General features: G+C 50.7%; 1 protein-coding gene and 1 long non-coding RNA gene across 2 annotated transcripts in view; both read left to right on the top strand.

The window, feature by feature from the left end:
* The window catches only part of LOC308057212, a 173,124-nt gene extending 147,537 nt beyond the window's left edge, over nucleotides 1-25,587 (top strand). Inside the window, exon 2 of the long non-coding RNA XR_013925178.1 lies at nucleotides 23,571-25,587. This is a non-coding gene — a long non-coding RNA (uncharacterized lncRNA). The remainder of the gene's footprint in view (nucleotides 1-23,570) is intronic.
* Nucleotides 813-1,765, top strand: LOC308057236 (olfactory receptor 14C36-like; the record flags this gene model as incomplete). The annotated part of the gene is made up of 1 exon (XM_080411356.1): nucleotides 813-1,765. The coding sequence occupies exon 1, from the start codon at nucleotides 824-826 to the stop codon at nucleotides 1,763-1,765; it is 942 nt and encodes a 313-aa protein (XP_080267482.1). The 5' UTR covers nucleotides 813-823.
* Nucleotides 25,588-26,218: the final 631 nt, after the last annotated feature.

The following is a 26,218-nucleotide window of genomic DNA, read 5'->3' as shown; positions in this document are numbered from 1 at the left end:
CCAGAATGGAAACCTGTCCCCTCACACCCATTAGTGATCTGAAAGCCCCACATAGAGGCGTAGAGTTTCTGTGATGGAGAAAACGCTGTTGGGGTGGGTGAAATGAGCTGTGTATCCTTTGCTGTGGGTGGGATGCTGAGTTCTGATGAAAGCCTACAACCTTTACTGGTCTGTGGTGGGTCAGTCTGTTCTCAGCAGTGCCTTGTGGTATTTCAGGGCAACATGGGAGTGTGGCCACCATTCATCTCAGGAAGGTGCAAGCCCACAGAAACCGGGAACCAGCAGGACAGACCACCTCCCCTCACTGTGCCCTCACCCACAGGCAATCCTCTTGCCTCACAGACCTCACTCTGTTCCACCTGAGGGCAGCAAAAATGCTCTGCTTTTCTGACATCTGAGAATACTGAACAGGAGAGATGGAGGGAGCTGTGAAAAAAACTAAAACTCTCTTAAAATGCCTTCACCCTTCCCGTTCCTTAGCACTGGCGCTACAGACACTGAGCAGCCCTTCTGCGTTGGCACTGGTTTCACAGGACAAAGTTAAACACCAGGACTGGTCCCTGCCCCCACCAACTGCTGCAGAGTGGGGCTGGCTGGTCAAGAGCCCGTGGGCAGATGCCCTGCTCTTCATCGCCCACACGGCCAGCACCAAGCAGGGCTGCAGCCACACAGCTGCAGGAAGGTGTCCGAGAAAAGAGAGGGATGTCTGTGTGTGACCGGGGGGTGGTCTGTGGGAATGGCTTTGATTTTGCTTGCAGAAGTCTCCCCTAAATTATCACTGTCTTTTTCTCCTGTGACAGGACCATATGCCCAGAGGCAGCATATGTCCAACAGCAGCTCCATCACCCAGTTCCTCCTCCTGGCATTGGCAGACACGCGGGAGCTGCAGCTCTTGCACTTCTGGCTCTCCCTGGGCATCTACCTGGCTGCCCTCATGGCCAACAGCCTCATCATCACCACCGTAGTCTGTGACCACCACCTGCACACCCCCATGTACTTCTTCCTCCTCAACCTCTCCCTCCTCGACCTGGGCTCCATCTCCACTATTGTCCCCAAAGCCATGGCCAACTCCCTCTGGGACACCAGGGACATCTCCTACTCAGGATGTGCTGCACAGCTCTTCCTGATTGTCTTTTTCCTTTCAGCAGAGTATTTTCTCCTCACCGTCATGGCCTATGACTGCTTTGTGGCCATCTGCCAGCCCCTGCACTACGGGACCCTGCTGGGCAGCAGACCTTGTGTCCACATGGCAGCAGCTGCCTGGGCCAGTGGGTTTCTCAATGCTGCGCTGCACACGGCCAATACACTGTCACTGCCGCTCTGCCAAGGCAATGCCCTGGGACAGGTCTTCTGTGAAATCCCACAGATCCTCAAGCTCTCCTGCTCACACACCTACCTCAGGGAAGTGGGGCTTCTTGTGGCTTGTGCCTCTTTATTCTTTGGCTGTTTTGTTTTCATTGTGCTGTCCTACGTTCAGATCTTCAGGGCTGTGCGGAGGATCCCCTCTGAGCAGGGACGGCACAAAGCCTTTTCCACGTGCCTCCCTCACCTGGCTGTGGTCTCCCTCTTTCTCAGCACTGCCACTTTTGCCTACCTGAAACCCCCCTCCATCTCCTCCCCATCGCTGGACCTGGTGGTGTCAGTTCTGTACTCGATGGTGCCTCCAGCAGTGAACCCCCTCATCTACAGCATGAGGAACCAGGAGCTCAAGGGTGCAATGTGCAAACTGATAACTGTATCTTCTTCTGAAGGAATAAAATTTTGAATAACATTTATAATGTAATTTATCAAAGACCCAGAGTGTCTTCTGAATTTGTTCTAGTTGCTCATGGTATTTCATTTCTGATAAATTTGTCGTCCCCATTCTAATTCCCTCTGTGATTTTCTTTTCTGAAGGTGCCCTGCTCTCTCTTCATCTAACAAAGCCAAAGGGCCATTAAACCACTATGTTTTTCCTGGGATTCTTTCATCCAAGGCCTTTCTTGGAAGGCTGCAGGGACAGTTCCTGTGTCCATAGATGAAGGTTTAAAAGGTTCCTCGCATGGCAGCAGTACCAGGGAACACCACCCCTTTAGGCTCTCCAATACTGTCCTCCTTCTACCTCCACACTCCCCTTCTGACCCCCTGCCTTGGTGTAAGGCCTGAGTGCTCTGGCAGCTTGGTCACTGCCGTGCTGCGTGGCAGTCCTGTGAGCGCAGGCAGGGGCAGGCAACGGGCACTCTGTGACGGTGCTGGCCTCCATCAAATGCTATGGATTTGTGGAGACCACCTGAATGCAGCACTGCAACGTGCTTCCTTGAACCGAGGTCCCCGTGCCCATTGCTCATGACGAGGGCCATCTCCGCGAGGTGCCGAGCAGGGCGTGACACCCCCGGGCTGAGGTGCTGCCAGCCTCTGGCAGGGGCAGCAGGAGGCCAGGCAGTCACTGTGCCCGCTGCAGTGCTCTGCCTCCGCACGTGCCAGGGACGGGCTCGTGCCTCTGAGCACCCCTGTGTGCGTGAGGCTGGGGTTCAACCATGCCAGCAGTGCGTGAGGCCAGCTGAGGTGGGGACACCTCCCAGGGCACCGCTGTTCCTGTGTGTGACTGCAGGAACAAAGGCCACTGTCCCAGGGAGATTCATCTCACCCGCCTTGGGCAGGCTCATTGCAAGTGCCTCTGTCTGATCACGGCACCCTTTCTGGATGGTGCCCTCAAATGTGTCCGAGCAATCAGGGAGGTTCTGGGGTCCTGGCAAAAGGCAGACATCCAGCCTTTGTTCAGGAAAAGCAAGAAGGACAATTGGGAGAAATACAGGCTGGTCATCCTCACCGTAGTGTCTGGGGAAATGATGGTGGAAATACTCCTGCAGCCAGTTCCAGGTAATTGTGGGACATCAAAGGGATTGCTGCACCCGTACGTATTGAGGCAAGAAGGGGATGGTTTGTACCTGCACCTTTGCAAGGGGTTTGACTTTTTCTCCTGCACTTTCTGTATAGGCAGATGGGTGACTTCTGGAGTGAAGAAATGGAGGACACTGTGGGTGGGAAGTTGGCTGGCGGCTTGTGGCTATGTGTCGAGCTAGCTCAACGGCGTCAGGGAGCGAAACCCGACCTTGGGAGAGAGACACAGTTATGCCTGTTGGAAGGAAGCCATGGGAGCAAGAGGAGAACCTTGAAGATAGGGAGTGGTCTGCAGAGCTTGTGGCCTTGTAGATAAAGGGAGTTGCTGAGCTGCTGTGTCTGTAATAAAAAAAGAGCCCAGAGTTGAAAGTTGCTGAGCAGAGTTACAGGCTGACACGTCAGCCCCCTGCAAAGGTATAAAAGGCTTGCTTGATTTTAATAAAGTGTCTTTGAGGTGTCTTCAAGTGTCTTCGTGCCTTCAATCCGCTCCCAGAGTCGGTGCATCATACGCCACAGGGGCTCAAGACCAAATGTCACCAGTGGTCAAGTCCTCCTGGTGGCCACTGACTAGTGACATCTTCCAGTGCAAGCAGTTGGGCCAACTGTGTTGAATGTCTTTATTGTCTCCCAGTACAAGCTGACAAAGTGGCTTTTCAGACCCTTCTGTGGATGATGCCAAAGTGGGCAGAGCCCTTGAGAGATGCCATCCAGTTCACCCTGCCTTGAGCAGGACAGCTGGACAAGGGCCTTTACAGGGGCCTCTCCCAAACTGAGATATTCTAGGACTCATTGACTCACTTCCCTGGAGAGCTCAGTTGGGATGGGATAGCAGGGGGAAGAAGGGAAAACGGAGGCGCAGAAGCAGAGACAAAACAGGGTCCAGTAGAAACAGAGCAGTTCCCCTGAGGAATGTTCTTCCACCCAAAATAATAGGTAGGAAATCCATGAGATAAATTTGCTGAGAGAAGCTTCCCTTTATCTGCTGGGGTGCTGGGCCACGGGGAGGGTGACGGCTGAGGACGGTATCTCGTGGTCAGTTGTGTCTCAGGGACTCACATTCCAGCAGGAAGCCAATGGCTGTGAGGGGGGAATGAGGCCAGTTCTGCCTGCGGAGGGGACAGCCCAACAGCAGCAATGTGCCTGGGAAAGGGGCGGTGAGGTCACCTCTGCCTGAAACAGCGCGTAGGGCAGCCCCTGACTCATGGCTGGGACACGTGCTGTTAAGCTCCATCTGCCCGTGTCTCGGGCAGGCCAGCAGAAGGCCCCTGGGTGGCACATGGGCTGTGAGATCCCCTCTGCCTAAGGACCTGGGCTCACTCCACCGAGGGGCTTCTTTCTTGCTTGTCACGTCGCTGCTGCCTGAGAACATGGCAGCACAGCAGCAGGCACACCGCTTGCTCGTGCCTATGCGAGAAGCTGAAAGGCTCGCAGCCTTGGAAGAGCGCGGTGAGGCCGTGGCATGGTCAGGGGAAAGGCCACAAGGAGGGTGACGGGTCGGGATGCCCGCCTGAAGGGTGGTTTCCCAGGTGGTGGAGCTTTCCTTGGAGGTAGGGAAGAGCAGGAGGGAGAAGCACTGCCAGCCAGTGCAGCTGGGAAAGTGGAGACTGGAGGTCAGGAGGAGGAAATGTCACTCAAGGGCTTGTGCTGTGGTGGGAGACATCGTCCAGAAGGAGTGTGAGATCAGTGCATGTGTGTGTGTTTGCAGGAACAGCGTGTGAGGGTGGGCAGACATGAGTGCATGTGTGGCAAGGGCAGGGTGAGAGCAAGGTGGGGAAGCCAGATGGGTGCCTGCAGCCTGCCGTGGAAAAGCAGCAGCCGTGGGACAGCGTAGGACAGCGTGAGATGGAAGGCAAAGGGCACGGGCAAGGGTGGAAGTCACCAAGAGAACCCAAGGGTTGTCCCCTTGCGTACGGCCATTGTTTCTGCCACCAAGGCCCATGAGAAGACGAGTTGTCCTCTGGCCCTGGGGCCTCATGGCCTCCTTGTGACCACTTGCACTGAATTCTTCTCCCTTGAGTGATACTGCCCAGTGAAAGTTCCCAGCATTGGCCACAGCCTGCCACCCTGAGGCCTGGCACCTGCACTCCGCTGCTCTCCTGCCTCACTGCCCCTGGGAGATGAGACTCCATCATTCCTTTGCTGCTGGAGCCAAGGTGGACAGGGGTGACACAGGGTTTCAGATCCAGCTGAGCATCACAGCTGTTGGCCCATCTGGCAGCAATGCTAAAATGCTGATGTAAAGAACCTACAGACACCTAAAGGAACATTGTCACTGTGCTGACCTGTGAACGTCGGGGTCAGTGGGTTGACTATTGGCCTCCATGAGCCCAGCAAGCCTCTCCCTCACTGCCCCCCCTCCTTCTTCACTCACTTGGTGTTTCTAGGGCTGTTCCTGTGCCTTGTTTCTCACGCCTTTCTCTTACAAACGCTGCACACTGTCTTATGGCCTTTCTTGCATTGGTTTTTCACAGAAAGAATTCACAGCTAGAATTACTTATGAGCTCAGGGAGGTAGCAGGTCCATTTCAGAGCCAGCTGAATGTGGCTTTCTTGGCCATGGGGCCAACTCTTGACCTCTTCTCACCTTTGTCAGCCCTACAAACCCCATGACCGCTCCCAAACCCTTGCCATGTAAACCCACGGGGTCAGAAAAGTCCCCAGTAAGATGTGAGGTCATTGATCCTAAGGCTTCCTCAGGCTGGTTAAGTAAGAGTTTGGCCCCTTGCTCTCCCTGGTTTAGGTTCTTTATGGCAGAGAAGGGACGCGTTGGACCTCAGCTGTGGCACCAGGGCCAAGATCAAACATGTAACAAAAATAGCGGGTACCAAGTGCCCAAAGTCCAATGCATGCTAAATTTTGCTGCAGAGCATACTGGGGTGGTTGGCAGGTGGCACTGTAACGGTGAAATGCAATGTCCCTAAGGAGAGGAAACCCAGCTGTCCTCAAGACCAGAGGGACAAAGGGCTGGACTGTGCAGTGCTGGCAGGAGAGGACATGTCTGTCTGTGTTGCCTCTGCAGCCCCAGAGGACATGTGGTGCAGGTGAACCTCATGTCCAGGGAGGACAAAGTGCTTTGGAAAGTGTCCTTGGCTATGGACATGCCGTGATGCAGGAACACTGTGAAAACCGTTGGTCTGTTTCTCTAAATGCATTCCCCCAGGGGTGACTATCAAGACTCCTGGCTATACTGGGGAGGCACCAGAAGCCTGGGGGTTAGTCAGAGTGGTGCCCACCTGCAAGAAACGTAGAAAAGAGGTTCCTAGGACTGTCAACCTGATCGTAGTGCCAGGAAGGTTGTGGAGCTGATCATCCTGAACAACAGCCAACAGCAAGCATAAGACAAGCAGGAGGTCAGGACGAGCTAGCACAGATCTATGAAAGGCAGGTCCTGCTTGATGAATCTGATCTCATTTTGTGACAAGGTGGCCTGCCTAGCGGATGAGGGAAAGCCTGGGGGTGTTCTCTACCTGGACCTTAAAAAAGCCTTGGACAACATCTCCCACTGCATTCTCCTGGAGAACCTGTCTGCTCATGGCTTCGTTGGGTGTTCTCCACGCTGGGTTAAAGCCGGCTGGACAGCCAAGCCCCAAGAGGGGTAGTAAATGGAGTGATACTCACGTGACGACCCATAATTACTGGTGATCCATGGGCTCAGTGTTGAGGCCAGTCCTGCTTCAGAACTCCATCAATGATCTGGATTGAGTACACCCTCAGTGAGTTTGCATACAACACCAAACTGGGTGGCAGTGTTGATCTCCATGAGGGCAGTCAAGCTCTGCAGAGGGATCTGCACAGGTTGGAGTGTTCAGCTGAGTCCAGTTGTATGAAGTTCATCCAGGATAAGTGCCAGTTCTGCACATGGCTCACCACACCCCCACAGAACTCTACAGGCTTGGGGCAGAGTGGCTGGAAGGCTGCCTGCTGGGGAAGCACCCTGAGGGTGAGGATTGACAGATGGTTGAGCATGAGCCAGCAGTTGTGTGCAGATGACCAAGAAGGCCAATAGCATCCTGTCTGGTATGAGAAACAGTGTGGCCAGCAGGACCAGGGCAGTGATGGACCCCCTGTACTCGGCACTGCTGAGGCCACACCTCAAACCAAGTGTTTGTGGTTTGGGCCATTCAGTTCAAGAGAAACGTTGAGGTGCTGGAGTGTATCCAGAGAAGGGCAACAAGGCTGGTGAAGGGTCTGGAGCCTTGCTTGGATGAAGAGGGTCTGAGAGGACTTGGCTTGTTCAGTCTAGAGCAGGCGAGGCTTCAGGGAGACCTTTATGCTCTCTAGAAGTACCTGAAAGGAGGTTGTAGATGAGCGGGGGGAGGTCTCTTCTGCCAGATAACAAGTGACAGGACAAGAGGCAACAGCCTCAAGTTACACCAGGAGAGGTTCAGATTGGATATGAGGAAAAACATCTTCACTGCAAAGGTCCTCAAGCATTGGAACAGGCTGCCCAGGGAGCTGGGGGAATCTCCAGCCTGGAGGTGTTTCAGAAATACACAGTTGCAGTGCTTAGGGACATGGTTCAGTGATGATTTACTGATACTGAGGTTACGGTTGGATGTGATGATCTTTAAGGTCCTTTCCAACCTCAATGATTCTGTTTCTGTGCTTCTATGGTCTTGGAAGCCTACCTAGACCAGTTACTGAGCAGGCTGCTCTAGCTGACCCTGCCTCAGCTGCGCAGTTAAAGGCCAGTCCAACCAAAAAGCAAACCATAGAGATATAAGAGCATCTATAGAATGTGTCAACACAAATAGAGGAGCTCATCTGAAGAATGTTTCTCCACTGAAATGGATTGCGGGAAATGTATTTGACAAATCTGAGAAAAACAAACTTGTTTTTTGGTGGTCACATCCCTGGACAAAAGGAGGGTGATGGAAGGGACTGGTATTAGGAGGGCACCTGGGTCTCAGGAACTCCTCATGCAGGAGGACATGCCTGGCTGCGAGGGGCCTGTGAGGTCAGTTCTGCCTCTGGAGGTAACAGGCCAGCATCAGGAACGTGGCTGGGACAGTCCCTCTGCCAAGGGACCCCACAGGCCCCATCCAGGAGAAGGGCTGGGATAGGGCTTGTCATGTCCATTTTGCCTGTGGACATGACAGGACAGCAGCAGGCACAGGGCTTGGTCATGTCCCTGGAAAAAGCTGAAAGGCCAGCAGCAGCCATGTGGTTTGGAAGACCATGTGGAGGTGACTTCACTTTTTTAAGGGGAAAGACCACCAAAAAAACCCTAACAGGTTGGGTTCCCTGCTTGAAGCGTAGTTTCTGAGATGGTAAAGCTTTGCTGGGCAGTGGGAAAAATCTCAAGAGAGGAAAAAATGTGACAAAGGCAAGCTCTGATGGTGGAGAGTGACTATGGGGAGGAAGAACTGTCACTCCAGGGGTCCTGCTGCGGTGCAAGAGCTCAGCCAGAGGGAGCCTGGATCAGCCAGCCCATGGCAATGTTGGGGTGAGAGCAAGGCAGGGCAGCGAGATGGTGCCTACAGCCTGCAGGGAAACAGGGGCAGGGCTCCAACTGCCGCGACGAGAGACGGGACGCTGCTTGATGCAAGCAAATGTCGATTTCTTGTATACAATCACAAGTTCATGTATGTTATCAGAGGCCGCGCGCTTTAAACAGATTGGTTCTTTAAACTACACATTACATACTAGGCAATCCCTCATTGGTTAACTACAAACAAAGAACGCTTTAAGTAAGTTTCAATAGTCATCCATCAGCACAAAGTTGTTACTTCTCTTTTGGGCCATCTGTTCCTCATTCCCTTATCTTTACTCAGCCTGACTCCTCCTGTCAGTTGTTACCTATTCACATGCCTTGTCCTCCCGAGGTTTGTAGCCATCCTGCCAAGGTTTTATGGCCGTCCTCCCAAGGTTGATGGCCCACAAGCTCCAGCACATCCCCGCTTATCAGCTGGACCGTACTTGGAGACTTGCCTCTCAGGCCCTGTCCCACATCTCCCCCTTCCTGTTGCACAAAAAGAACTTTCTTCATAGAGTGTGTTATCCACTTTTGTAGACACTGCAGCAAACAGGGTAAATAGAGTAACAAGAAGACACAAACGGCTAAGGCATAAACAATCGTCTTCACTAAACTTCTTAAGCATCCCGACAGTCCCCATCCTCCAAAAAGTTTATCCAACCAATCCCAGCTGTTGTCTTGTGAAAGTTTAAAGACTCCAGCTTTAAGTTGTTGAAATGCTGGCATGAACCGATTCCGAGTGGTCAGAGAGATTCATGCAGCACATGCCATCAAAATCCTCACAGCCGTGTCCTTGCACTAAAAGCAAAAAATCTATAGTGGCCCTATTTTGCAATGAAGCATGGCGAACCCTGTCTACATCTAATAAAAGACCAGACAATACATTGCTAGTAGCATTCCCTTGTTGAGCAAGCCAGCAGCCAAGCTTATCTAAAGTTGCTAATGCTTTTCCAGCAGCCGCTCCAGGTATAAAAAGGGAGGCAGCAAAGCGTTGACTAAAAGACCAAAACTCCACGTGGTCTTCACAATCGGGTGCATATGCATGAATGCTACACTTTGCCCTATGAGAGAGACGGTGCTGTAAAATCAGAGATGTATTAGGAGTCAGGACAGAAAGGCGGCCGAGGCTACGTGGACCTCCTGTTATGAGAAGGGATGATGGGCCACGCTCTGTCCCCACAAATAAAAAATACTCCCGATGGTAATGACAAGGGGGCATTGCTAGACTTGGACAAGTTTGTTGCCGTGTAATTACACCAAACACTAGCATTCTTAAAACCGGGATGGGCAGGAGAGACATCCCATGCTTTGGACTGATTTTTCCCTGTATAGTTCAACTTCACACAAATACCCATTTTCACTGATCCAAGAAGCTCAATCTTTTGTGGTTCTAGGGTAGCCTGTGGGAGACAGGGGACCCATATGTCCCAATTCTCTGTCAGATTTTGTGACCGGTTTGGAAAAATTGCTTCTAAATGTGTAGGTACCGGCCACTCATCTAGCGGTAGGCCCACGAGGCATGTGGAAAAGGGGTTATTAGGTGAAGCAGTGGCAAGACACCAAGTGTCTTGTCTGGTCACATTTGCCAATGTAACCCATACATTAACCTTAGGAAGTGCAGGAAGAAATGGGTAGGCTTGCACAATCCCTACTGTCACCATGAAGATAAGCACTATTTCAAAAACTGTTTCTGGCCTGCCCTTAGCTTCCATGCAAATCGTTTTTCACATTTTTCTTTAGTCTGCTCCCAGTCCTGTTTAAGAACAGTCCAAACAGCAGGCACCAGGTTAGTCTTACTGCACTCAAAACCACAGACCAGGACTCTTTCTGCTTGTTTATATACAGATAGGGTCCAGTCCCGGGAATATTCCCAATATCTTTGTTCTTCTGCTGACTCGTGACCTGAAGTAAGCAGAATTTTAACAGCATTAATTCCATTAACAAGACAGCCTTCACACCATCGTTTGGCTAATACTACTCTACACCACCATTCCTTTTTACAGTTAGAGCACACACATAAGACCCAAGGCTTACAGTGCCCGCATACAGTACATGAAATTCCCGTGACTGATACTTCTCTACGTTGATTCATTTAGTCATTTTCAGTCCACAGCGTTCAATTTATACTGCTTCAGTTATTCGTGATCCCAGAAGGTTCAGAAGCTTGTTGATCGAGATGATGATCCAGGGGATGATCCGGAGGATGATCGGAGTCCTCACCCATTGATTGTGGTAGGGATTCATGGAAGGGTCGTACGTTCTTCGCCAGAATCCACCCGGGGCATTTTTCTGTGGAAACACAAGCATAACCTCTTCCCCATGTCACAAGAGGATATGGTCCCATAATCTTACCTGTTTCTGGATCACGGACCAGCACTGGAGGTTTAATTCATGCCTCAAGTGAAGCATTCGCATTAAAATGCCCAAGTATCGGAGGATTATTATCTATTAAAGAACAATTCAAAAAATTGAAAACACACAGAGCTTTCTTTAGTCGTTCCTCAGGGGTTGCAGTCCCCATTCCCCCTTTTTGTTGTTGTAGTAAGCGTTTCAAAGACTGATGAGAGCGTTCAATCAAAGATTGGCCTGTAGGGGAATGAGGAGTACCGGTAATGTGAGTTATGCCCCATGAGTCAAGAAAGCCCTTTGTTGCAGCTGAGATATATGCGGGACTGTTGTCCGTTTTTATTTGGGAGGGTATGCCCAAGGTGGCAATAGCATGCATCAAATGCTTGCGGACATCACGAGCTTTCTCTCCTGTGTGACAAGAAGAAAAGAGAGCACCTGAAAAGGTGCCAATAGGGGAATGGGCATAGTTAATTTACCAAACCCTGGATAATGTGTAACGTCCATTTGCCATAGCTGTAAGCTCTGTAGTCCTCTAGGATTAACCCCTCCTGCTATGGACCAAAAGAATGCCTTTGACAGTCAGGACAGACGGCGATGGTATTGGACGCTTGTTGGGAGGTGAGCCCAAACTGCCGTTTGAGACCTCCAGCATTCTGGTGAAAGAAAGAATGGCTTAGTTTAGCCTGTGCTGGGCGATTTGGTAGGACTCGTACTGGTAATGTGAGCATATCAGCTCGTCGATTCCCTTCTGCAATAAAGCCAGGTAAAGAGGTATGTGCCCTGACATGCATAACAAAATAGGGGTGAGGGCGAGAGTCTAAGAGAAAGACAAGCTCTTGTGATAAGGCAAAGAGTTCAGAATGTGAGACATCACGTAGTACAGATGCTTCAGCTTGTTCTACAATCCCTGCAACATAAGCTGAATCCGTAACAAGATTAAGCGGTGTGGACCACCTTCGAAAAACTCGAACAACTGCAGCCAGTTCCACTGTCTGAGGAGAACCAGAAAGAGTTTCTATGTCCGAGCCCCATCAGCCACGCTGGTCATCCCACCATAAAATGACTGATTTGTGCGATTTTCCAGACCCGCCTTTAAACACAGTATAAGCTTGTAATGGCTGATTGCTCCTCTTTGGCTTGGATATTAAGTGAAAGTCAATATTAAGCAGCTTATGCGAAGGTGGGTGGGATGTGAGTTGACCTCTATAGTCCGCCAATGCCATAACAAAGGCGTCTGACTGCTGATAAAGCCATTGTAAATATCTGCTCGTCACAGGTAAACAGATATGAGCGAAATCTACTCCCGATAGTGTTAACAAGCATTGTCTGGCTTTAATTACCAGTAAAGCAAACATCTCATGCTGTGTTGAAATAGTTTTTGTAGGTTGATTTGATTAAAAAAAAAAAAAAACATTTGATAAGCAACAGAGGGTCTGATTTCCCATTGAAATATTAACACATGAGGCTGTCGAGTGGGATTCAAAATAATCAAATGAAAAGGTGATTCAGGAGCCCAGCGATGTACTTGTCTGTGAGTGATTGCAGTAGCAACCTTTAGCAAAGAGTCAATGGCTTCAAGACCAAGACTGCGGGGGGAACACAAGTCGGTATTCCCTTTAAGCAGTTCAAATAAAGGAGTTAGGTCTTCATTAGAAATTCTCAACCCCAGCCAGACCCAATTAATTGTTCCCAGCAATTTCTGTACGTCATGCAAGTTTTTTATGTCTGTCTGTATCTGTAAAGGCTGGGGAACTATAGTTTGAGTCCTTATATGCCATCCTAAGTACTTCCATGGGGGTATTTTTTGAATTTTTTCTGGCACAATACAGAGGCCTACTGAATTAACAGCAGCTGCGACAAGGGCTACAGCTGCCTCCATGACCTCGTGATGTTGTGCGGCCACTGGGATGTCGTCCATATGATGGTACACCACTGGCAGATTGTGGCACTGTTCTTCATTCCTTGTGGCAGCACAGCCCACTGGTATCTTAGCAACGGGGTTTGCATGTTGATGCTAGGGACTGAAAAGGCAAATTTAGGATCATCATCTGGGTGGAGTGGGATATTAAAAAAACAGTCTTTGAGATCAATAATGGTCAAATGCCAATGTCGAGGAATCATAGTGGGGGACGGGAGTCCTGGTTGAAGGGCTCCCATGTCTTCCATAGCATCATTAATTTTTTCTGAGTTCGTGGAGCAAGCGCCACTTGCCAGTTTGTTTCTTTATAACAAAAAGAGGTGAGCTCCACGGACAGTGGAAGGCATTTTTTAGTCTGTCAATAAATTCCATATAGGACTCACGGGGTCCTTGAGTAACACTTATAAAAGCTTTCTGCGGCTTTTGTGAGTCAGAGATTTTAAGAAGAGCCTTTTTTACTTCCTCACGGACTGCTTCGAGAGCCTCCTGATGGATGTCCGGAGCTTGGGCTGCCGGGTCAGAGTGCCGACCTGTACCAGTAAGGTGTTGTATGGTCAGCACGGCCATAGCGGCATTGCCGTGACCCACATAGGTGAGGAGGAGTGCCTGAAGCCCCCCCCTCCAATGTGACTCCCATAGCGCGTATTGAGTTGGAGCTAATAACAGCTGCACTAGAGATTTACGATCATGAGGAGTCAAAACGCATGTATCAAATACAGAAGAGAACAGACTTGCAGAATAAGGAGAGGAAAACCCGTGCTCTGTAACGGTGTGACACAGTTCTTAATTACCGGAAAAGACAAGGCCTCCCACTGTGGCCCCCGACCCTGAAAAAGCACAGGGGCCACTGTTGTTTTAGCAATGCCCAGGTCTCCCTCTTTCAAGGCTTGACGTCTTATGCTAGCCCATTCATTGTGTGGGTCGGGGGGGTATAAATCTGGCTCTTTTTCAGGTTCCACCAGCCCCGGATCAAAGGGGTCTTCCTGTGGGGGGTAACCTGTGGCAAAAACCTTCAAGGGGTTGGGGGGTTTCAGGTTCTGCAGCGGTAACGGAGTTACTGTAGGAGAGTTTCCTTCCCCCCCCCCCCCGGCTTTTTCTCTGTGACTTTTTTCCTGTGCTTTCAAAATCTCAAAAATGCTTTTCCACCATGGGAGCATGCACTGCGCTTTGGCATCCCCCGATGTAGCCGCATCCCATCGTTTTACCCCCACATCATCCCAAAGCTCTCGCGTAAAAATATTAGATGCAGTCACAGTGGGTAATTTTACCTGTACCCATCTAAGGATTGCCTTGAGATCATGCCCAGGAATATTCTTTTTGTGCTTATTAAGGAGAGCTTTCATAAGCTCAGATAATCTCTTTTGGGGGAAGACCCCTGATTGCCCATGTTTCCCACAACTCACCTCTAAATTCCAGAGGGACATTTTTTTTCAATTCCTGCTTCCTTTCAGCAGCTCATTCAACGTTGACTCGTGACCTGCTGCTCAGCCTGGCGGCTCATAAACCCATCACGTCGGGGTCACCAAATTGCCGCGATGAGAGACGGGACGCTGCTTGATGCAAGCAAATGTCGACTTATTGCATACAATCACAAGTTTATATACGTTATCAGAGGCTGCGAGCTTTAAACAGATTGGTTCTTTAAACTACACATTACATACTAGGCAATCCCTCATTGGTTAACTACAAACAAAGAACACTTTAAGTAAGTTTCAACAGTCATCAATTATAAAATCAATTACAAAATCTCAGTTCAGAAGTATAATTCCAGAAACACTTGAAAAATAAAGTTAGCTTGAAGCTTTAATTTAGATGCTCTTTCTGTTCCAGTGATATAAAAAGTTGAAAAAATTCAAAGGCAATTTTAAAGTTCTGAACATGGACTAATGCAAGCTCAAAACCCAAAAGGAAACCAAACTGATGTTTGACTAGGAATATTTGCAAATATTTTAGTGGAAAATCCCTGACCATTAACAATTTTCTGTCCAAATAACAACTGCCCTTATGCAACTAACCAGTCCATATATTTTCTGAAGAATACCTCATTGATATCAAAGAATTAACAACGGGAAAAAAAATTGTTCTAAGCTACATACATTCATAAGTGGATTTTTCAATAGTTACACACAGATTTACACACTAAGCCATAATGGCTTGTAGGTGATACACACAAGAAGAGTACGTTGCTTATCTGTCTGAGTGTCTATGCTAAATTTGACAACTATGCCACAAGCCAAGCCAACATGGGTGCTGTGTGTTATGCACGTTCCTTAACAAACAGTAGAATAGACAAATTCCCAAGATCTAGTCTCCAACCTAATTATATTATTTTGTAGCCAATTAAGGAAAATAACACAAATGTGCATATCTACATGTGCACACACCTTTTAGTTCCGAACCAATCTGTGATAAAAGGCCTTAGCCTTATGGCATCATCGAATCTTAACGAGTACAGTAATTAAAAATGCAGTCTTACTGTAAGTGTGATTTATGCTGACATTCCCTCAAATGCTACACGTGAGTATTTCTCACTCAACTGCCTCAAGTTAAAACAGTAGTATTTGTTAATATGTATTAAAAAATCATTAATTCTCTACAATAGCAGTTGACTTCCATAACACTATGGAAGCAAAAGAGGCTTAAGATGGGTTTTCTGAATACTAACAATTTATTTTAGACTCTCTAAACTCAGGTCTTGAAAGATTTCACTCTGCCAGACATAGAAACACTGTTGCACTCCAGTTGTGATATCCCTTTTCCCAAGTTGTCACATGCACATCTTGCTCAAGCAACCTTATTGTTCAAGTTTCCCTCTGCTACGTAAAAGCAGATTGCACTTGTAGATATAAAAGACAGCACCCTTACTTAGATTATTACCTTATTACCTCCTAACTCTTAGTATACCTTGTATCTCTGATTTCATCACTTCAAAAATTCACCAGGACCAGGTAAAACCACAGCATCAGACTAAACTACACCTTAACTGCTGATTCAAATAAAGGCATTCTCTTCAGATATGCCTAATGCTTACAAATAATTTTGGCTGGTTTTGATCAAAAAACTATTATTACAATAATGATCAAAAATAATAATCCCGTTGGCAAAATGCCTTTAAGCCAGCCTCCTAGTCCCAACCAATTTCCACATTCAGAATACAGCATAAATACAGAATACAGAATAAATTATCTCCATCAAGGCCAAAAGGCTTCTTTTTAAACACAGAGATGTTTGCTAGTTCAAAGCAGAAACCCATTTCTTGTAGGTGACATCTGAAGCACTTTTTTTTCTTTTTTTTTTTGTGGGTTTGTAATCAAGTCCGTATTTTTCCTTGAGAAGCTTAAGCTGTTCCACTTGTTTCAGGAGTGTTTCCAACTCTGAGTTGTCGAATAGGTCCGTATTTCCCAAAAATATCATACATTTCCTCCGCTGTGATTTTATACGGCAGGTTCTGAATATAAAGGATCCGATTGACCTCTGGGGGCAGCCAGATGTTAGCTCGCTTGGCCGCTTGCATCGCCATGGTGCCGATTAGGGGGGGGGGGGTGCCGCCTTGGAGAGAAACCGCGGCTGGGAAGGGGCCTGCCGGGCCGCGCGCCGCTGCTCGCCACTGCCGCGGGGGTCTGGACGCTATCCCATACGCTAATAACCCAAGTAATTCCTTTTTACAATCTATGTCCAGAACGCTCCGCTTTTCTAAAAAGCGTATGAGCAAATCATACGTCGCTTGTCTCTCCATACCTTCATCAGCGCTGTTGCAGCCTTTGCAAGACTTCGGCGACGCGTGGGCGGCGGGACCCTCTGTAGGTGCTCCCGGGCGCAGGGACTGTGCCCTTCCGCCTCCTGCGCTGCTTTCAGGACCGGTACCCGAAACTCCGTCAAACCGTGTCTCGCAGGTTCAGCCCTCTCTAGGGTCCCTGTTGGGGCGCCATTTGTCGCGACGGAGGGAAGACACAGTCACTCAATATGAGTGATCAGCAGACTTCATTTATTGTCCCTTACAGTCACCTTTTATATCTTGTTATAATTAGCTCATACATATTACAAAAGTTGTGCTCATTATTGGTTAGCTGCCTAAATACCAAGCCCGCCCCTAGTTTCTCTTCTGTCGTTTTCTGTTCCCACCTGCAACATTCTTTTCCCACCAAAATCTTCCTGTTATTGTGTAACAAAAACAGCCAAAGACAGTGTATTTTGCTTTACTTCAGATAAGCTGAGAGCGATGTGCATTTTTGTCCAGCTAGCTGCACTATGTCTATGAGACCTTTTTTCAGCTAGCCAGTTATCCACAGGGCTGAGCTGGGCTCTGTGAGCGCTGGCAGGGAAGGGCCCTGGGGCCAGAGAAAGAGCTGCTGGCAGGGACAGCTGCAGGCAGCAGAGCCCTGGGCAGGGAGGGGGGGAGATGCTGAGGGGAACCCTGATGCAGGGCAGATAGGGGCACCTCCTGGCCACGGTCTGCCGTGCAGGTGCCTTCCCTGAGCAACACACCTCTGCTCTCCTCTCCCACCCAGCACAGCCTTTAGACCGTTGGTTTCATGTGTTTCAACACCCCCTGGTCCAGCAGAGCAGCAGAAGGGATGAAGTGCATCTCTCCTGCTGCCACGCTGCCATTTCTCGCTGAGCAGAGCCTGAGGGTGACTGTCCTGCACTGCTGCTGTGTGGGAGGTGGTGTGCCGGGCTGGGCAAGGGGAAGGAGTTCCCGAGTGTCCCTTTGTCTCTCTCCTGGCCTTGCTCAGATGCTATTGGCATTGCAGACAGGCTCTCTGGCAATAGGGGTTTCAGCTGCCGGCTCAGGGGCAGACCTTGTGGGTCCTCCTGTGCAGACATGTCCTCTAGCATGGAGGTGTCCCAGCTTTCCCCTAACCTGTGATGCTGTGGGCAATGCAGCCTGTGAGGCAGGGGGAGGAGCTGACGCTCTGTCTCGAGCTATCCATGGTCAGGACCCTTGACTATCTACTTTGGGTGTCCACCCAAGGTCTGTGCTGCTTCCAGGGCACACAGTGAGCCCTGGGTGTCCTTGGATAGCAGTGTGGTGCTGAGCCTTCGGAAAGGGATGAGGCATTCTGTTCTCTGCAGTGGATCCCTCTGCTCTCAGCAGTGCCTGGCTGCTTGTCAGGGTCACATGGCAGTGTGATCACTCTCCATCTAAGAAAGGAGCAATTGCTGGGCAGCTGGGAAGGAGAGGGATGGAGAGAGCAGAGTGCCTGCCTCTGCCCTCAGGCACAGACAGTCCCCTTGCCTCTCAGCACTCACTCTGCTCTCCCTGAGCACAGCACAAAGCCCTCCTGACCTGACTCTGACCATGGCCGTTGCTCAGCACGGGCAGAGCCGATGGTGACAGGCCCTTCTGCGCTGGGAGCAGTTTGGGCTGAGCCAGGGCAAGGCCAGGACTGGCCCCTGCCCCCAGGGTTCCCATGAAGCCCCTGCTGCAGAGCAGGGCTCACTGCTGGGCAGCCAGCGGGCACAGCCCCTGCTCCTCACAGCACACTCGGCCAGCACTCAGCACAGCTCCAGCCACGGCTCGGAAGGGAGCTCTCCTAGGAACGGCAGAGGGGGGGACATGGGGCACCGGGGGCGCATCTAAGAGAAACGCCTTTCACTTGGCTCACAGAAGTCTTGCCTGACTTGTCACTATATTTGCTTCATGAAGAGGACCCTATGGTTGGAGGCAGCAGATGTCCAAGAGCAGCTCCATCACCCAGTTCCTCCTCCTGGTATTAGCAGACACGTCTGTTGCTAGGTAGGGCCTGGCGGCCGGAAGATGTCGCGCTGTACGGACACACAGGGCCCCCCTCCAGGTAGCCAACAGCTTGTAGCTTATGATGTAAGCAGACGGAAGTGACACTGTAAACCTAGGCTATATAGTGCCGTGCCGCTCAGCAATAAACGCCATTTGCCATCCACCACATTGGTGTCTGCGAGCTGATGGACCGCGCGGCCAGGGATTGGCTGCCGTGCCGTTCCTGAACCAGGTCACCGCGTGCCTGCGAAGGCAACAAGTGGTGCCGAAACCCGGGAACATTCACCTGGAATCGGGTAAACGGCAGCCGGAGTGGCAGGACCAGCCCGGCGAGGAGGATGCTCCCGGACCAACCAAGAGGATGGAAGCTCTTGTGAAGGTCGTATTACAGCTGCATAAGCAGCGGGTTATTGATTGTAAGCCCAAAGATTTTACTCTCGCAGTTGCAAGACTTTTAGAGCTCGGGGTCATTGACCAGCCGGTGGATATACTCCACCCAGATGTGTGGGACAAATGCTCCCATGCTTTATGTGACGAAACGATGTCTACTGGTAATGGGAAAAATCTGAAAGCGTGGGGGAAAGTCGTCCAGGCTCTCCAAAAAGCTAGACAAGAGCAAGAGACCTGGAAAGCTGCCAGGGATTGTCTGTTAACCACCCCGTGGGTAGGAAATGGGGCGACTACGCAAACCTCGCGCCCCCCGGTTGAAGAGGGTTCCGCCTGACGTGCGGAATTAGACTCTATAACTCGGAAGTTATAAAGTAGGTATGTTTATTGCATGCAGATGCACGGGGGATCGCTCCTCCACAAGCGTGCATACCCGAAGTGACAAACCATCCCACATTTATACAATGAAACAAATGAATATTCAATTAGCGCCTATACATATTCGTTACCTAAACCCCGCTTCGTATGTTAATTAGCTTATCAGTCCGTTTCCTGGAATGTGGTGGTCTTGCAGGTTTGTAGGTGATTCATGTCCTTGTGACCATCCCATCTTATCCAGCAAGGAGACTTAGCACTCCCTCCCTCTAGATAGCATTGGAATATCTCTCATCCTTTTCTCATTCTTTTTTAAAATAGCCCCTTTGTTAGAGGAAGAAGGGCAGGCATCTCCTCAAAACTGTAGTTGTCTCCTCAGAGGCTGTGTGCCTATGTGACCAGACACCGCACCCATGACTAGTCACCATACCCACATTCCTGGGCAGACATACACAATCACAGTCGGTGTCCATTGTCCCCATTTCACACTATTTCTCCATATCACAGCCACCAAACACCTCAACAGGCTCAATGCCTGCCTAGCGGGGCCCCCCACCATCACCCTGGCCTGGCAGGGCAGCTACCGAACCCCCCCGACGGACTCGATGCTGCTCTAGCGGGACCCCCACCGTCGCATTCACCCGGCAGTTCAGCCACCGAACAGCCTCGACGTGCTCGATGCCGGCCAGCGGGGCCCCCACCGTCGCATTCACCCAGCAGTTCAGCCACCGAACCCCCCCGACGGGATCGAAGCCGCCCGAGCGGGGCTACCCACCACCGCCCTGACCCGGCAGGACAGCCACCGAACCCCCCCGACGGGATCGATGCCCGCCTAGAGGGGCCCCCCATTGTCACCCTGACCACCGCCACCCTCACCCAGCAGGGCGGCCACCGAACCCCCTCGATGGGCTCGATGCCCGCCCAGCGGGGCCCCCCACCGCCGCTCTGGCTCTCTCCTCTCTCTAATGCCTGAGCAGCCCAGTATTTTGAGCAGCACACAGAATAAGCTTTCTTAGTAGAAAATGATACCAAGTTAGTCTGGTCAAAGATAGGCACAAGAAGCATTACTGACAAACCTTGTTACCCGCACCCTTACAGCATGCTGGCTAGGCCAACAGATCTTGAAAACACGCACCTGTAGCAGTCCTGAAAGGCAGCGAAACCAGCATCTCAGCTCTGTGGATAGAACCCAGCTGCAGATGATATTGCACAGGACAATTAAGGTAGAAGTTGATTATGCACCAGCTTAATTTTTTCTCCAGCAACTGCTTTACAAGCAGGGTCTTGTCCCATAGGAGGCACAAGGTGTCAGACTCCACATTTGCTGCGGGCTGACATGCCCAGCACATCTGCAGCCGGGTCACAGCTGCCTGCGTCTCTCACCCACCCAAAACCCTTGCAGAGGGAAATGGAAGGGCACTGAGCATCCAGCTGGTACCTTCAGCCCTCGGCACCCTCTGTCACTAAAGAAAAAAAAGAACAGGCCAAGGACAATTATGCCCTGGCACCAGGACCTTCTTCCTAGAGGCAGCCCTCAGCTGAACTGCTGAGAAACACGTACCTACAGTTTCCCTTTAGCACAGCCTCAAGGCAGATGCCTTCTTGTAACCCTCCTCCCTGGCTGCCACTCCCACCTTTTTAATTAGGTGCTAATTTCTCCCAGAAAGGCTCACAATAACTTGCTGGGCTGCACACCAGAAGATGGCTTCAGTTTCATTTCCCTAGGACTAGAAGACAGAAATTTCAAACCCTCTTTGGAAACTTTTCCTTTCCTGTCTGGTCCCCCCAGCACTGAGAACTCTTTTTACAAATGATAGCTCGTGAAAGATACACCTGGGATTAACTACCCTCCCTGGCAGTTAAACGCTTGCCCTTTGCAATCCTTTTTAGAGAAATCAGCAGTCGGGGGGGCGTGGAGTGGGGATTCCACCGCCGGCTTGCTTTTCCTTCTCTTGCCTGCTCACAGGGGCGGGAAGAGGCTCCTGAGCCGCCCCCCCCCTCCCCCAGCATCTACATCAGGTAGTTCTTCTGATTATATGGAAGCGAATGCAACAGCTACAAACCTGCAAGTTGTGATATGTTTGACAGTGATAAATGTTAATGGGAGTCGAGCAGTCAGGTAAAGCCTATTCAAACAAAACGTGCGTTACTGCAGTACTCCAAAACCCGATCAGGATGATGAAGTGGAGCCCACTGTCTCGTATGTGGGAGCTGTATCTGTGGTAAGCAGTGGCTGAGGAGGCTTTAAGTGTAATGGTGGAGAGGTTGGTGAGATGTCATAACGCAAGGGGGTCACTTCATCCTTGAATCTATGTATAGTAACGAAGAGGAACTGAGACGTTATTTCACGTCATTAATGAGACAGATGCTGGAATATTATGCTTAGTTCAGTTCTCAGAATCTTAAGTTCTTGGAAAACGGTATGTAACCCAGAGAAGGAGCATAAAAGTTGAGCTTGGGAAAACAGGTTGTACAACGCAAGAGTTTCAAATTGGTGTCCTTCAAGTTTGCCTGTAAGGTAAGAGATCATCTTAAGTTAGTTGGTGTAGTATTTTATAAATTGATTTTAACAGGAACTGACATTTATGCAGAAGACATATGTGAAGAACCTATTGCTGAACACTAAAACCATTCACATTTAAAAAAAAAAAGTGAAACTGAGGTCTATGTGAAGGCAGTTAGCCACTGAAACAACTTCTAAAAGAAGTAGAACATTTGTCCCCTTTGCTTTTGCCTCAAAACTGGATTCATTTCTAGGTGGCGTATTCAGGTCTAAATTCAGCCCAAGTTACAGGTCTCTGAACTACAGTGCAGAGAACCCCTCCATAGGCAGCATTCTCAAACGAGAAATAAATGCACGTATGATTTTGTTACATATACAAACACATAGCATTAGGCATTATATGTTGGCGATGTGGTAATGTGATGGCTATTTAACAATGATCCTTGCTCATCAGGAGAAACAGGATTTCTCTTGTTTGGAGATAGACGCAGCTTTGATGTCAACCCATTTCTTCAGCCAGCTTACATTTTTCTGGACTCTCCAACTTCAGCCACGGCAATTAATCTAAAAAGTAAGCATCATATCTTTCCCTTTTCACCTACGCAAATACGATTTTTAAAAAACACAGAAATGACCAAAGGAAAGCGAAGCCAGATACCGTTAATGATATTCACAGAGGGGGAACGTATCACTTAGTCCTTGGAGCAGACTAGGGGACAGAAACAGCAACCAGTTGTTACCAGTATTTATCTCAGCTAGTGCTAGCCGAGTGGGAAGGCCTCATTCTGTAAGAGTACTTGGTGATACCGAGGGTGTGCTAAATGGCCTTTTTGCTTCCTCCTTTCAGCCAATTCAGTCACCGTAATTCAGAAAAACCTGCTCAGCTGTTTTTCTTTCTTAGCATTTGTTGTTTTTGATGCATCCCTATAATAAACTGTGCAGTGTTAGATAGATCGGTTGCAGTATCCATTTGTTCCGCTAGATGGCAGCAGCGCTCCAGCCAGGCGAAGGGCCCCATCCCAACCAGGGGCAGCGCATGCGCAGAACGGGCGTGGTGCCTCGGGGCGGGGCTTCCGGCCGCGCACGCGGCCCCGGGAGGCGGGGTCATGGCCGGCCCGCGTGGCGCCAGGAGCCGGGAGCCTTTCGGGCCGGGACGTGCGGCGGCGCCGGGTGAGCGGGCGGGCTGCGGGCGGCCGGGGGCCGGGGGGCGAGCCCGGGGGCGGCCGTCGGGGGGACGTGGCGGGCCGGCGCTCGGGAGCGCAGGGAGTGCCCGGTGCCGGCGGTGGGCAGGCTGAGGCGGGCAGCCCGGCCCGGGCCCGGCGGGGCTGCCGGCGGTTCTCTTCTCCCCGGCCGTGGCGGCGGTCAGCGGGCTGCTCGCGGTGCTGACTTTTTTTTTTTTCTCGGAGCTGCACCGCTGCCTCAGCGAGGAGGCGAGGAGCGGCGGCGGGGCGGCCCCGGTGCTCCCTTGTGGCGGCGGGGCCCGGGAGGGGGGTCAGCCCGCGGCGCCCTGCCGCCCCCCCCCCGCCGCCTCCGGGTGCCCGGGCAGCCGCCGCAGCCGCCGCGGCTCTGCGCGGGGCTTTGTCTTTCCCCCAGCCGCCGGCCGGGCCGTGGCAGCGGGCTGGGGCCGCAGGGGCCGCATCGGGGCCCGCGGTAACGCTGCGGGGGGGGGGGGGGTGGCTCAGGAGCCTCCTCAGCCCCTGCGAGGGGCAAGGGGAGGAAAAGCCGGCGGTGGGTTCCGGGCCCCCCTCCCCATTGTTGTTTTTTCTAAAAAGTATTACAGACGGCAAGCGCTTAGCTACCGGGGAGGGGTGGGCGGCAGCAGCTCAGGGGTCTCGCTGATCCCGTGTTGTGACAGTCAGCCCCTGGGCCGGAGTAGCCGAGGGGAAGAGGCCTTTGGATTTGCTTCCCGGTGAAACGGGGGTCTTTCGTTTTTCCTTTGTACCCAGGTTCGTCTGGAATCGTACGTTGACAGATCAAGGGGAGCTAAACCGAAGATCCATCTAGTTGTTACTTTTCCACGCGTGCCTTGCGCTTGCAAGTCGGACTGCAGACTGCGGAGGGATAACTTACAACTTTGGCACTTGCCCAGGGCCCGCGAGGCTCCGTGTGCCCGCTGCTGCCGAGTGCTGCGCTGCTGCTCGGGCAACAGCCAGGGAGGAATTGTTGGTCCCTCGTGCTTACGCAGCCAGGCCCGCTGGGCGCTTAAACCAGCGCGTCCGGTCGGGTGGTGTTATTTTTCTAGATTGTAAATGAGCCCGAGGCGTAAACCCACTTACGTTTCTGTATGGCGGCATACTTTGTCAGAGAGCTCAGTCGCACTGACGGAGCTGGCACAGGGTTCCCTTGGGACTCCAGATTTGACCGTCTCATTGAGAGGCTCCAGAGCCTGCTTGGGAAGTCACTTGGCAAGGCACAGCTTTGCCGTGAATTTTGTACTTGAATTCTGACTGTAACGCCAATGCCACGTCTTAGCCTTTCTCCAGCAGTTATAAAAGCAGAATGAGCATTAAGAATCGGATTACCTTTTAACTAAATTCAAAACAAAGTTGCGGGATGAAGTGACTGGAAGTCCTGCAAGTCTGATGTGGGTATCGCGGCTGTGCATGTTATCTGCCTGTCTACCGATCGTTCCTGCCTCTTGTTCTGCTGGGGTAATTCCTCTGGGTAATGCGTCAGGCTCTGAATGTAGTGCATCTTGACTTCCTCCTGACCCCCCGAGATGTCATCAGTCTTTGCCTTCCTCACGTTTCACAGGGCGTGGGAAGGCCGGAGAGGCTGGAAGCCTCGGCTGTTGTGTGCGGAGAAGCTGTCAGCCTTCTAAGAGAGCACGTAGCCAGCAAGCGCATCGTGGTGCTTCGGCACCGAGCCGATACGACAGACCTCAGTGTTTTTTGTGAAAAGGGATCGCGAGGAAATGTGCTGCTGTTGAAGGGGGAGAGGTGGCGGGGGAAGAGGTAGGAGGCAGCTTTCAACCAATTTTAGGCTTAACTCCTGTGTTCCTGAGAATGGTTCTGGGCTTTGAGGGGTTTGCTTTTGGCTTTTTGCCTTAAGTGCGTCTACCTTTCAGGGTAACGCTTTCTTGGAAGTTGGAAACTGTCCTTCTTGAACACCAAACCAAACCCCATACCTGGGAGGGCCGTTTAGGGTGCTGCACCGTGTGTTTTATTCCCTGTCGGTCACTTGACACTAGCCGTACGTGCTCCCCCAGTTTGGCACGTTCTTACCCTGCTGGCTGAAAGATTCTGTCTTTTCACTTCCTCGGCTTGCCACAGGCCGTAACAAATGTGTGTTCATAGACCGCTTTCCTTGCTCGCTGCTTTCAGATTTGAGCGTCGATGCCATGGACGGAGCAGGAGAGCCTCAGCAGGACGTCGAGCACAAGCCGTTTAAACAGCGCTTGGATAAAGCTGCCAATCATGTGACTCCAGAAGCAGAGAGACACGGTAAGATGCTATTCTGCCATTCTTGGATGGATGCTCTCACAGCCTTTCCATCACCGTATGCCTGCTATGAGGTTCATGGGAACAAGGGACGGCTGAATTCACAGCGTTGTAAACACCACAAACTCTTGAAGAGTTTACAGGACACAAATCTATTACACTGGTAGATCAGACAAGGTCCTGTGTATGTGTATATACATTATACTCGGTACTTTTGTGAGGCAAGTCTTTGCCTGGTCCCTCTGAAACTGGGACAAGGACTCATTGATGCGTTTCAGGAGCAAAGCTGCTGAGTGAACAGGCTTTTCCTACTAGAAATCAAGCAGCTGCTCTGGCAAAACTTGACTTTGGTTGCATTTTTAAATCCTAGGAGGCCGACAATGGGACGAGCTGGTTAGAGGAAAGAGCCTCTCTCCAGGGAAGGCTCCGCTGACTTGACCCTTAAGCCTAAACTTGTGTCTTACTACGTTTGCTTTGTGTGTGTTAATGCATACCCGATTCATAGATTTCAGTTGATTTATCAGTTACGAGTTGGAGTAAGTGGTCCTTGGCTACATAAACCTCTCCTCCGTATTTTTTGACATGTTACGGCTTACTGTTCTACTTCAATACAAACCGGGAACGATTCTGGTAGCGTTGCAGTCTAACGGTAATCTGCAAGACTTTGTCTTTCTAAAACGTGAGGTCCTTGTTACCTGTGCTGGGAGATGGTGTAGTTCTGTGTATTGGCATGAACTAAAGTTGCTGATTTGTTGTAACTCAGATTTAGCTTTTCTGTTCTTAAAGCTGAAAGGCTAAACTAAGCCAAGAGCTGAGCAGTGGGTAGGTACGAGACCTTCTGGTGTCACAGAAGTGAGGTGATAGCGTTCTTACCGTTGTGTCACTTAGCAGCCTTTCTGTATTCAGAGGCTGTGGCGTGACAAATGTAACGTCTGGGGTCAAACCCCACTTTTTTGTACCCAATTCTCTGTTTCCACATACGGGCCTCCTGCCTTACTTGTGTCGCCAGCCTCCACTGGGATTACTCGGTCTGAACCGGTTGCTCTCGCTCATTATATTATCAACGGAGAGGAAGAGAAACTTGCAGGGAGCAAAGTGTCTCATCCAGGAGAGGCTTTTTGAAAGCGATCAAATTGCGTTGCACGCAATGAGCA

The sequence above is a fragment of the Falco punctatus genome (genome assembly GCF_963210335.1).
Source record: "Falco punctatus genome assembly, contig: scaffold_40, whole genome shotgun sequence".
Classification (NCBI taxonomy): Eukaryota; Metazoa; Chordata; class Aves; order Falconiformes; family Falconidae; genus Falco; species Falco punctatus.
Note: the sequence above shows the minus strand (reverse complement) of the source record. Positions and strands in the feature narration are given on the sequence as shown.